The 12,108-nt window shown below is 45.8% G+C and overlaps 1 protein-coding gene across 1 annotated transcript; it reads left to right on the plus strand.

Moving 5' to 3' along the window:
• The first annotated feature begins 3,216 nt into the window (after positions 1 to 3,216).
• LOC309326817 (thialysine N-epsilon-acetyltransferase-like) lies at positions 3,217 to 11,835 on the plus strand. The gene is made up of 6 exons (XM_081835851.1): positions 3,217 to 3,375; positions 5,593 to 5,647; positions 7,509 to 7,592; positions 7,747 to 7,848; positions 9,859 to 9,899; positions 11,219 to 11,835. The coding sequence occupies exons 1-6, from the start codon at positions 3,313 to 3,315 to the stop codon at positions 11,393 to 11,395; spliced, it is 522 nt and encodes a 173-aa protein (XP_081691977.1). The 5' UTR covers positions 3,217 to 3,312; the 3' UTR covers positions 11,396 to 11,835.
• Positions 11,836 to 12,108: the final 273 nt, after the last annotated feature.

The raw sequence follows: 12,108 nt of genomic DNA on the forward strand, positions 1-12,108 counted from the left end.
CGCAGCCACACACAAAAATACGGGCCTGAATTGGAAATTCTCCTGTTGTGTTGCTCCGAAAGTGGATGATTGGCGGCTTGTCACGCAGCCGACGTGAGTAAAATCAGGGCCAGGCGTTTCCTGAATCCAAATTCACCCACTTCTGCGATGATGAGCATATTTGCTCAACTAATCCAGAGTTTGTGTACAGCGCACCAGCTGAATCGGAAGGCGTCTGTTTGCTCACAGCGCATGATTCACACAACTTCGGGACCTGGGTTCCCAAGCGTCTCGGGTGCCTACGCAGAGAGGGAGGAAATGGCCAGCCTGCAAGAGGGGCCCCGATTCAGCCGGAGGCAGGAACCTGCATGATTTGTTGTTTTTTAGTCGTTTAGTCGTGTCCGCCTCTCCGTGGCCCCCTGGACCAGAGCACGCCAGGCCCTCCTGTCTTCCACTGCCTCCCGCAGTTTGGTCAAACTCATGCTGGTCGCTTCCAGAACACTGTCCCACCATCTCTTCCTACATCGTCCCCTTCTCCTTGTGCCCTCCATCTTTCCCAACATCAGGGTCTTTTCCAGGGAGTCTTCTCTTCTCATGAGGAGGCCAAAGTCTTGGAACCTCAGCTTCAGGATCTGTCCTTCCAGTGAGCACTCAGGGCTGATTTCCTTCAGAATGGAGAGGTTTGATTTTCTTGCAGTCCATGGGACTCTCAAGAGTCTCCTCCAGCACCAGAATTCAAAAGCATCAATTCTTTGGCGATCAGCCTTCTTTATGGTCCAGCTATCACTTCCATACATCACTACTAGGAAAACCATGGCTTTAACTATACGGACTTTTGTTGGCAAGGCGATGTCTCTGCTTTTTAAGATGCTGTCTCCCAAGAAGCAGGCGTCTTTTAATTTCGTGGCTGCTGTCACCATCTGCAGTGATCATGGAGCCCAAGAAAGTAAAATCTCTCACTGCCTCCATTTCTTCCCCTTCTATTTGCCAGGAGGTGATGGGACCAGTGGCCATGAACCTGCATTATGGCATCTTATAAAACCATGGAGAAAATGGATATAGAAAAGTTTTCTCCCCCTCTCTCAACACTAGCATTCTTGGACATCGCACAAAGTTGGTTGTTGGAAGGTTTGGGACGGAAAAGGCCTTCTCTGTGCATGGTTAAACTGTGGAACTCCCTGCCACAGTGATGGCTTTAAAAATAGACAAACGGGGGCTATTGAAGCGATGAGGCTCACCCAGCCCTGCCTTCTTGAAAACTATAAGTAACCAAACAATTAAACCCATGTGTTGGAAAGAGAATCCATAATTTGTGACTTTCGGAGATTTAGAAGATTTCTGTTTATTTGGTTTTGCAGAGAGTGCATATTTCATATTGTTCATATTGTTCTATGTTCTGTATAGATTATATAAACAGTTTATATTCTTAACGGAGAAATCTGAGGGCTCCCTTGGACAAAAAACAAGGACACCAGCCAGGAATACCAGAGCAAAACAGCAGCCAGTTGGCTTGGTCTTTATTGAAGACTGTCGCGACAGGACTCCCACCTGCCACCAGGTGGAACAAGATGGAAGCCCAGAACAAAAGAGAACCCAAACTTTTATTAGCTGCTAATCCCCATGTTACACCCCCAAACTACATCACTAATACATCCTGGTTACATCATGAAAGGGGAGGTCTGGTGGTCATAATCTGAGCATCCTGGACCCTGCCCCATGGTTCTCCTTGCCCTCCACCAAACACCCATCAAGTGTAACAAAAGAGATATTCACATTTCCCTGTTTCCCAGCCAAGTTAATCCCACCCTTTTGTCTTCATCTGGGTTTGTTCTTTCTGGCATGGCTACCTGTCTGGCACTCAGGTATCAGGATGCCAGGGATTATCACTCAGGCAGAGGGGCTGCTGAGTAGCTGAGCTCACCTGTTTATATGAATTTCTGAAGTTTTCCAGTGAGCCAGTACAGAGATCCATTGATCAGTCTTACTGCCTTAAGAGAGAATATTATGAAAATGATTTACAGGTGGTACATGACCCCAGTCAAGCTTGCAAAAATCTATCATTTGCCCGATAACAAATGTTGGAAATGTAAAGAGACTGAAGGTACATTCTTTCACCTTTGGTGGACGTGCCCAAGGATTAAGGCTTTCTGGGAAATGATCTATAATGAAATGAAAAAGGTGCTTAAGTAGACCTTCCTGAAGAAACCAGAGGCCTTTCTCCTGGGCATGGTTGGCCAATTGGTGCCAAAGAAGGATAGAACTTTCTTTATGTACGCTACAACAGCAGCAAGAATACTCATCGCAAAATATTGGAAGACACAAGATCTACCCACTCTGGAAGAATGGCAGATGAAGATGATCGACTATATGGGACTGGCAGAAATGACCGGCAGAATCCGTGACCAGGGAAAAGAGTCAGCGGAAGAAGACTGGAAGAAGTTTAAAGACTATTTGCAGAAATATTGTAAAATTAATATGTTAGAATGATGTTGGATAGAAACTAAATGGCTTCCAGCTGTAATGATTAAGAGATATGGAAAATAAGGTTTTTGAAATAAGTAAAAGAACTAATGGTAAGGATTTGCTGAATAAACAACCTGAATTGGAATATAAGAAAGGGAGGTAAGAGGAGGTCATGAAAATAAGTTAAAAGAAAATAAGTAAATGGAAACTTTATGTGTTTTTAAATTGTTTTTATTTTTTGTATTTTTGTATTTTTGTATTTGTGTTGTTTCTTTTTGTCTCACAATGTATTATTCTTAAAAAAAACTTTAATAAATATCTTATTAAAAAAAAGAAGAGATCCATTGATCAGTGAATTCTTACATTTGTTGTCGTGCAGCCAAGGCCCTTTAAATAGGCAGGAAGAAACTGTGATGAAGTGTTTTGTGAGGACAAATCACAAAAGTCACAAACGCGATTGTGCTGATTTTGGTAGTGGGCTGCATGTGCATGATATCTGCTGGAGGGGCAAACACCCCAACCTATACATAAATTCCTGCAACAATATTGACATTGCATGATTGTACTTGCTCATCGGATTGCCTTTGGATATGACTGTCACTTCTTGAAAACAATGGCCAGCAGCAGGACCCTGGAGAGAGTTCAAGTTCCCATCTTCTCCTCGCTGAGATCTACGAAGCCTGACGGATTGACCTTGGGACTTCACCCCCTGCAAAGCACCCAGAAGCCCCTCCCACACCCACCGGAGTCGAGTCGACACTCAGGAATCAAGCAGATTTCCGACCAGCCACCCTCCCAGCTTTCAAACGCAGCCCAGATGCACACAGCAGTCCTTTCTATAGAGTAAGTAGCCTGGGAGAATCTGGAGCCATGAGTTTCACCATCCGCCCTTGCACCCCCAAGGATCTGAAGGAGATCATGCGACTGGTGAAGGTGAGGAACGCGATGACAAGCACGGAAAGGTCTTACTGGCCCAGAATGGGAAACAGGAACAAGTGCCAACATTAGAGGAGTGGAGAATGAAGCTGATGGACTATGCAGAACTTGATAAATTGACAGGGAAGATCAGATATCTATGAGATCAAAAGTTTATCGAGGACTGCGGAAAGTTAGTGGAGTATTGGGAAGGTATAAGTGACAATGAAATAACGTTGGTGGCATTTAAAGAAGCCTAAGAAATATTGTAAGAAAGAAAAAGAGGTATGAAAGGGTATACTAAAAGGCAATAGTAAATTTAGGAAATGTGTAACCAAAAAGTTTAATTTGGATGATTATCAGAGAGGCTGAAGGAAGTCCAAAAACGAAAAAAATTGTTAAAGTTGTAATGTGATGTGATATGTATTTTTTCTTGATGAAAATTAATAAAAATTAATTATATATATAAAAAAGAGAAGCACGGAACGGTCAGAGTTGGAAGGGTCCCCCGAAGGCCATCTAGGCCAACCCCGCACAATGACCGAATTGATCGCAGCTGAAGAACCCCAGACTAGCCAACCTCTTGCTCTGCCACCTTCCTAGAGTTGGAATACATGACCCTCGGGGTCTCTTCCAACTGTACGAATCAATGCTTCTGCGACAGATCTTTATTTCCCCTTTGCTCCTGATCTGTATCTTCTTCTTCTTTTTTTTTTTTTTAAAAAGTTATTTATTAGTTTTTCAACGAGAAAAAAGTTACAAAGATAGTAAAAAGAAAATACAAAAAATACAAAAACCAGAAAAGAAACAAAGAGAAAAATAAAAGCAGTTAAAAATAAATCCCTCTTTCTATTATCTTACCACTCATTTACTTATTTTCATGACTTCCTCACACCTCCCTTTTTTGTATTCCAGTTAATAGTTAGTTCAGCAAATCCATACAGTACCCTCTTTGTTTACTCTTAGTTCTTTATCTTCACATATTATAACTTCGAATTTTCATCTAATATCAGTCCAATTTTACATATTCCTATTTTGCCTTATTGCTAAAACCACTTCATTTCATTCCAACATCATTTTAACATTCAATAATTTTACAGTGTTTCTGTAAATAGTCTTTAAATTTCTTCCAATCTTCTTCCACCAACTCTTCTCCCTGGTCTCGGAACTCCTGATCTGTATCTTCATTTAATATCTTCTTCCCAGGAGTGGAAAGAGATACCATTTTGTGGTTCGCCGCGGGTGCCAAAATTTCTGTTCCAGCTCCTGGACTAGATGGGCCATTGAACTGTCAGTGCTGGATTTACGTATAAGCTAAACAAGCTATAAAGGGATGCGGGTGGCACTGTGGTCTAAAGTGAGATGAGCGCCGCAACCCCAGAGTCGGCCACGACTGGACCTAACGGTCAGGGGTCCCTTTACCTTTACTTTAAACAAGTTATAGCTTAGTTCAGGGGTCAGCAAACTTTTTCAGCAGGGGGCCGGTCCCCTGTCCCTCAGACCTTGTGGAGGGCCGGACTATATTTTTTTTTGGGGGGGGGAATGAACGGATTCCTATGCCCCACAAATAACCCAGAGATGCATTTTAAATAAAAGCACACATTCTACTCATGTAAAAACATGCTGATTCCCAGACCGTCCGTGGGCCAGATTGAAAGGCAATTGGGCCGGATCCGGCCCCCGGGCCTTAGTTTGCCAACCCATGCCTTAGGGCCCCACTCTCTTGGGGCCACCCCAAAATTGTGAGTCTTTGTAAACTGTGTTTCTAAAGCAACTTTCCTTGTTGCCAAATGCCAATGTTTTTGCATTATTAAGTTTGTTACGGATAAAAAAATCATTTTAAGTTAGAGCTTAATAATTATTTCACTATTAATATACTTCTTAATTGTATTTCCCTATTAATATACTTCTTAATTGTATTTCAGTTCAACAATGACTTTGATAAAATACACATTTTGTTATGTGCAAATGGCTTTAGGTCCATAAATGACCATATAGCATATACTCAACACAAAAAACAGTTGTTGACAAAGGACAGCTGGACATATAAAGGGCCCCTTTACCTTTAGTAGCTTAGGGCCTTGTCCAACCTAAATCCGGCCCTGGGCCTGATCCTGACTATTCTTACGTGCATGATTCATCATAAGGATCCCTGGGTTAAAGGGGGAACAGAGAGTCTCGAGGCGGCTGCAAACCAGAGCTTTTGCTCCCAATTCTCTCTCTCCCTCTAAACAGGAGATTGCGGGCATTTACAACTTCCCTCTGGGCTCGCTCAAGACCAACGTCGAAGGTAAAGAAGGGGCTCCGGTGTGCAAATAGATTATTAGGTTACCAGCTTTTTCCCAGTGAATCCGGGGACACTTTTCAACTTCAATGGATTTTGTATGGGGACTGATTTGTAAATCTGGGGACCGTCCCCGGGAAACGGGGACGTCTGATAAACTTAGATTAGTGGCTCCCTACAGGGGTGGTTTGGGACGCGGGTGGCACTGTGGTCAAAACCACGGAGCCTTTTGGGCTTGCCAATCGGAAGGTGGGCGGTTCGAATCCCCGAGACGGAATGAACTCCCGTTGCTCTGTCCCAGCTCCTGCCCACCTAGCAGCTCGGAAGCACATCAAAGTTCAAGTAGATAAATAGGGACGGTAAACGGCATTTCCGTGCGCTGCTCTGGTTCACCAGAAGCGGCTTAGTCATGCTGGTCACATGACTCAGAAGCTGTACTCCGGCTCCCATGGCCAATAAAGCGAGATGAGCGCCGCAACCCCAGAGTTGGCCACGACTGGAACTAATGGTCAGGGGTCCCTTTACCTTTACAGGGGTGGTTTGGGACACGGGTGGCGCTGTGGGTTAAACCACAGAGCCTAGGGCTTGCCGATCGGAAGATCGGCGGTTTGAATCCCCGCGACCGGGTGAGTTCCCGTTGCTCTGTCCTTGCTCCTGCCAACCTAGCAGTTCGAAAGCACGTCAAAGTGCAAGTAGATAAATAGGTACCGCTCCAGCGGGAAGGTAAACGGCGTTTCCATGCTCTCTGCTTTCCGTCACAGTGTCCCCTTGCGCCGGAAGCAGTTTAGTCCTGCCGGCCACATGACCCGGAAAGCTGTCTGCGGACAAACGCCAACTCTGAGCCCAGCTTCGGCTGGGGAGGGCAGGATATAAATAAAAAACAATTATTATTATAGCTCCCTTGGCCTGAATGCGAGATGAGCGCCACAACCCCAGAGTTGCCTTTGACTGGACCTAACCGTCTGGGGGTCCTTTACCTTTTCCCTTTTACAGGGGTGGTTGTGCCCCCGGGGGTGGTCGTGGGATTAGCTACAGGGGGTGCTAAGAGGCAGTTTTATTGTTGAAAAGCTGCCTCTCCTGGTCTGCCCCACAGAGGACCTTAGGGTCCATGAATAATCATAGTTTAGAGGGCCCTAAGGAAGTCAGATTATCCTCCACCAGGACCAGGGCCTTCTCAGTGGTGGCTCCGACCTGGTGGAATGCTCTGTCCCAGGAAACCAGGACCCTGCAGGATTTAACCTCCTTCCGCAGGGCCTGTAAGACAGAGCTATTCCGCCTGGCCTTTAATTTGAATTCCGCCTGATCTTTTATTCCCTTTCCTTCCCTTTTTATGAAGATAACCCCCTCTGGGATCCCACAGCTAATTCTCCCCTGGTCTCCTCGCCGGCCCAAATAGGACTAATTTAGCCAGCTAGCCCTGGTGATCATCTAATATTTACTGGATGGACTTTCCCCCCTAAATTGATTTCTGAATTTGTTAAAACAAAATAAAAAAATTCCTTCCAGTAGCACCTTAAAGACCAACGTATCTGAAGAGGTGTGCATGCACACGAAAGCTCATACCTAGAACTAACTTAGTTGGTCTTTAAGGTGCTACTGGAAGGAATTTTTTTATTTTATTTTGTTTTGACTATGGCAGACCAACACGGCTACCTATCTATTTCTGAATTTGTTGTGATTCACATTTTATACTGTATTTTATGCTGCTTAAGTGTTTCAAATTTGTTGTTAGCCGCCCTGAGCGGCTATTATTATTATATTATAATATTATTATAATATTATATTATATTATTATATTATATTATATTATAATATTATAATATTATTATTATTATTACTGCCCCTCCCTTTCCCGCTTCCTCCCCAGAGCTGAAGAAAGCCGGGTTTGGGGCGCAGGCCCGATACGAGTGCCTTGTGGCCGAAGTCCCCGCTGAAGAGAAAAGCAAGGAAGGTAATGAGGAGAAGAGGCTGCCATCTTGCGAGGGACATGATCCGGCCCGCAGGGAGAAGCTGCTGCTGCTGCGAATGAGGCGCAAGTGGGTGGTTTGGAAATGCCAGCAAGGCTGAACTCCTGCGTAACATTATTTATTTTGCTCCACACGCAGGCTACACCCTCATCGGGTATACCCTCTTCTCGTACACCTATAACACCTGGAGGGGAAAGAACATCTACATGGATAATCTTTACGTCATGCCGGAATTTAGAGGTACGGATGGGGAGGTAGCAGTCAAATCCTGTCCTCACGGCAGCCGGCCGTTTTGGGAAATCCGCAGGCAGGATTCGAACGCAAGGCCAGCGCTCTCTCGTCCTGTGGTTTCCTGCAAATGGCCTTCAGAAGAATTATGAATAGCCACGTGTTATTTTAGCGGGGCGAAACCTTTTTTGGGGGGGCCAATTTTAGCGGTAATGGTGGGCGGTCGTAAAAATATGTTTCCAGGTGTGCGGAATTCAACCCTTCAATTCTCTTTTGGATCGGACAACATGGGTCTCTATGTTCGACGAAGGAGCACACAATCTGCTTCCGGAAAACTAGGAGAATTTTAATTTTACCTCCTGAAAAAGTCACGTAATGCTAAATCGTAGGATCGTAGAATTGTAGAGTTAGAAGGAACCCAAAGGTCATCCACCCTAACCCCTTGCAATGCAAGAATCTCAGCTAAAGCATCCACGACAGATGGCCATCATGTGGCCAGCATGACTAAGCCGCTTCTGGCGAACCAGAGCAGCGCATGAAACGCTGTTTACCTTCCTGCCGGAGTGGTACCTATTTATCTACTTGCACTTTGATGTGCTTTCGAACTGCTAGGTGGGCAGGAGCAGCGACCGAGCAACAGGAGCTCACCCCGTGGCGGGGATTCGAACCGCCAACCTTCTGAGCAGCAAGTCCCAGGCTCAGTGGTTTAACCCACAGCACCACCCGCATCCCTAGTAGCACCTTTGTTGTTGCTGTTCAGTCATTTAGTCGTTTCCGCCTCTTCGTGTCCCCCTGGACCAGAGCATGCCAGGCCCTCCTGTCTTCCACTGCCTCCCGCAGTTTGGTCAAACTCATGCTGGTCGCTTTGAGAACACTGTCCCACCATCTCGTCCTCTGTCGTCCCCTTCTCCTTGCGCCCTCCATCTTTCCCAGCATCAGGGTCTTTCCCAGGGAGTCTTCCCTTCTCATGAGGTGGCCAAAGTATTGGAGCCTCAGCTTCACGATCTGTCCTTCCAGTGAGCACTTAGGGCTGATTTCCTTCCGAATGGAGAGGTTTGATCTTCTTGCAGTCCATGGGACTCTCAAGAGTCTCCTCCAGCACCAGAATTCAAAAGCATCCATTCTTCGGGGATCAGCCTTCTTTGTGGTCCAGCTCTCACTTCCATACATCACTACTGGGAAAACCATAGCTTTAACTATACGGACCTTTGTTGGCAAGGTGATGTCTCTGCTTTTTAAGATGCTGTCTAGGTCTGTCATTGCTTTTCTCCCAAGAAGCAGGCGTCTTTTAATTTCGTGGCTGCTGTCACCATCTGCCGTGGTCATGGAGCCCAAGAAAATGTCTTTGTCCATGGAGTTTTCTTGGCAGGGATACTGGAGTGGCTTGCCGGTTCCTCCTCCAGGTGGATCACGTTTGGTCAAAACTCTCCACTATGACCTGTTCATCTTGGGTGCCCTGTTCGGCATAGTTCATAGCTTCTCTGAGTTATTCAAGCCCCTTCGCCATGGCAAGGCAGTGATCCATGAAGGGGACCCATGGTTTAGGAGGCTACAAAATGGCCGGAGCTGAGCAGGTTTGGCAAGAGCTCGGGTGAGAGGCCGTCTGGGGTCCCCTGGCAGCACCACTAAATTCTTGCCGCCTTGGGTTGTATCTTCAGAGAGAAGCAGCGGATATAACTGGTATCAATGCAGTCACCTGAGGATTGGGAGAATCCACCTTTCCCCTGCTCAGTTTAGCATGGAATCCTAGAGATGTCGAGTTGGACTGGGATCCCCAGAGGTCATCCAGCCCAACCCGCTTCACCATGTCGAAATCGCAGCCTAAGAATCCCTGGCGGATGCCCTCCCCGTTCAGAAACCTCCAGCGAGGGGGAATCTGCCTCCTTCCGAGGTCACAGAGTTGTGGAATTGTAGAGTTGGGGTCCCTCAGAGGTCATCCAGCCCAACCCTCTTTTGCCACGTAGGACTCGCACCCAGAGCACCCTATCCTAATAGGCTTCCTCTGGTTGTCCTTCCTCACAGGGAGGCGGATCGGGAAGGCACTGACGGAACAGGCGGCTGAGGTGAGTTGTGCAGGAATGGTCAGGGATGCAGGAGAGGATATATTGTCTGATTATAGCCTTCCAACTTGTGTTAACAAGTTCCACAATTTAGCAGAGTAACATCCCCCTTTTTAAACTCGCAGCAGATGCGTTTGCTCAGGCTCGCTAAAGCCTCTAGAATAACTGTTCTGGTATATCCCCCTTATTCCCTCCTAAAATATAAGACACGACACAGTCTTCTATAAAAGTATAAAAGGGTTTACTCACACACCATTCTGTTCACAGTCGGATCCCAGAAGTCAGACTTAGCTTAGAAAAGTAACATATACCTAGAAACTATCTCATAAGGAGACAGTCCCTTTGAGCATCTTTGGCTAAGCAGACGCTGCTTCTTCGATGCATGTAGTCAAAAGAGAGAGATGGCTGCCCTGCCCTGTGCTTTTGTCGTTACCTGCACAGGTGAGGCCATGCCCCCTTCTAGTCACATGTCCCAGCCCAGAAGGAAAAGGAAGTTTACCTGCTGGCTGGACAAACATTCCTACCCATGTGTAAACTCTAGGAATGTTGTACTTGACTGCTCTTGTGTTTCACATCCCACAAATTGTTGCACCTCTTTGGCCCCGTTCAGACAAACACCTGTCCCACCTGTGGCAAACCTGGGTCACGAGAGCTCCTCTTCTTGGATGTCCCCCTGAGACGTGACGGGATGTGGGCAGGGGGCCTAAAACACCATCCCCTCCCTTTCTTTTGGGGAACGGACGCCCACTGGCTTTGCCCCACGTGGGTTCCCTTGTTCACACATTACCTGGGAACAAGCTAGGGCATTTATGATTACTCTTGTTGCGTTAATACCCTACATTTTCTCTCTGCAAGCAGCTCAAGGCAGCCTATGTGGTTCTGCCACCTGCCCCAGAATTAATCCGCACAACACCCCTTTGAGGTAGGCTGGCCTGACAGGTTATTCTGCCTGGCCTTTAATTCAAATCCAGCCTGATCTTTTATTCCCCTCCCCTTCCCTCCCCTTTTATGAAGATCACCCGCTCTGAGACCCCACAGCTAATTCTCCCCTGGCCTTTTCACTTGCCAAGTAGGACTAATTCAACCAGCTAGCCTTTATGCTTATTTCCCCTAAATTGATTTTTGAATTTTATTGTTATTCATGTTTTTATACTGTATTTTATGCTGCTTTTATAATTAAGTGTTTTACATTCATTGTTAGCCGCCCTGAGCCCAGTTTTTGAACCGGGAAGGGCGGAGTATAAATTATTATTATTATTATTATTATTATTATTATTATTATTATTATTATTATTTCCCTCCCCTTCTCCCTGCCACCTCAGGTTGCCTGGCGCCAAGGCGTCAGCCAACTCCGAATGCATGTTTCCTGCCAGAAGGCGGACGTCCTGAGCTTCCTCGAGAGGAGGGGAGGCGAAAACCTGACCGACAAGGACGGCTGGCACCTCCTACGTTTCCCCAACGAGGCCCTGAAGAGGCTGGCAGCTGAGAAGAGATTCTAGCGGGCTCTGGGTTCGAATCCTACCTTCCACCCCTAGGCTCCTGGCGGGGGGCATGTTTTGTGGTTGGAGGGGGGGGGGAAATGGATAGCCCATGATGCAGGGGCAGCAAAAGTGAGTGTGGAGGAGGAGTTTGGGCAAGAGGAGAAGAGTCACAGAATCACAGAATCACAGGGGGGACCCCCTGTGGCCATCTAGACCAACCCCTTGCAATGCAGGGTTGTTGCAAAAAATAAAAATAAAAAATTAGTCTGTGAAGAAGCCTGAAGAAATTTTCTGATGCATCTGTGGCCTTGTTTTTGTCTTTGGTGACGCTTTTGCCCTTCTTCTTTCTTTAAAAAAAAATATTTATTTGGTTTTCCAAATTAAGATTTTACAATCGTATATCCAACATACGTCATAAAAACAAGATTCGAAAGAATATCCTAGACTTCCCTCTTCCCCTTTGTGGATCCTATTGCTGGCCATTTCCTCCTGCAATTTTTATAAGACCCCTTGATTTATTAGCTACTTTGTAACCTTTAAAATCTTAATAAAAAATTATTTTTTTTTTAAAAAAAAGATTTATTAGCTACTTTAAGATGAGGCTGCATTTTAAATTGCATTTTAACTTGTATTTTAAATTGATTTCCCCCCCTTTTCTTTGGCCAGGGCGGGCGGGGTATAAATAAAATTTATTATTATGAATAATAATAATAATCCAAATCTTTTACATC

Source organism: Podarcis erhardii (genome assembly GCF_964252035.2).
Source record: "Podarcis erhardii genome assembly, chromosome: 13".
Lineage (NCBI taxonomy): Eukaryota > Metazoa > Chordata > Lepidosauria > Squamata > Lacertidae > Podarcis > Podarcis erhardii.

Excerpts from the sequence above, each read along its gene's own strand:
- LOC309326817 (XM_081835851.1), top strand. The coding sequence starts at position 3,313 with ATGAGTTTCACCATCCGCCCTTGCACCCCCAAGGATCTGAAGGAGATC. Across the intron at positions 5,648-7,508 it reads GCTCAAGACCAACGTCGAAG|AGCTGAAGAAAGCCGGGTTT; the intron begins GTAAAGAAGGGG and ends CTTCCTCCCCAG. Across the intron at positions 7,849-9,858 it reads CGTCATGCCGGAATTTAGAG|GGAGGCGGATCGGGAAGGCA; the intron begins GTACGGATGGGG and ends CCTTCCTCACAG.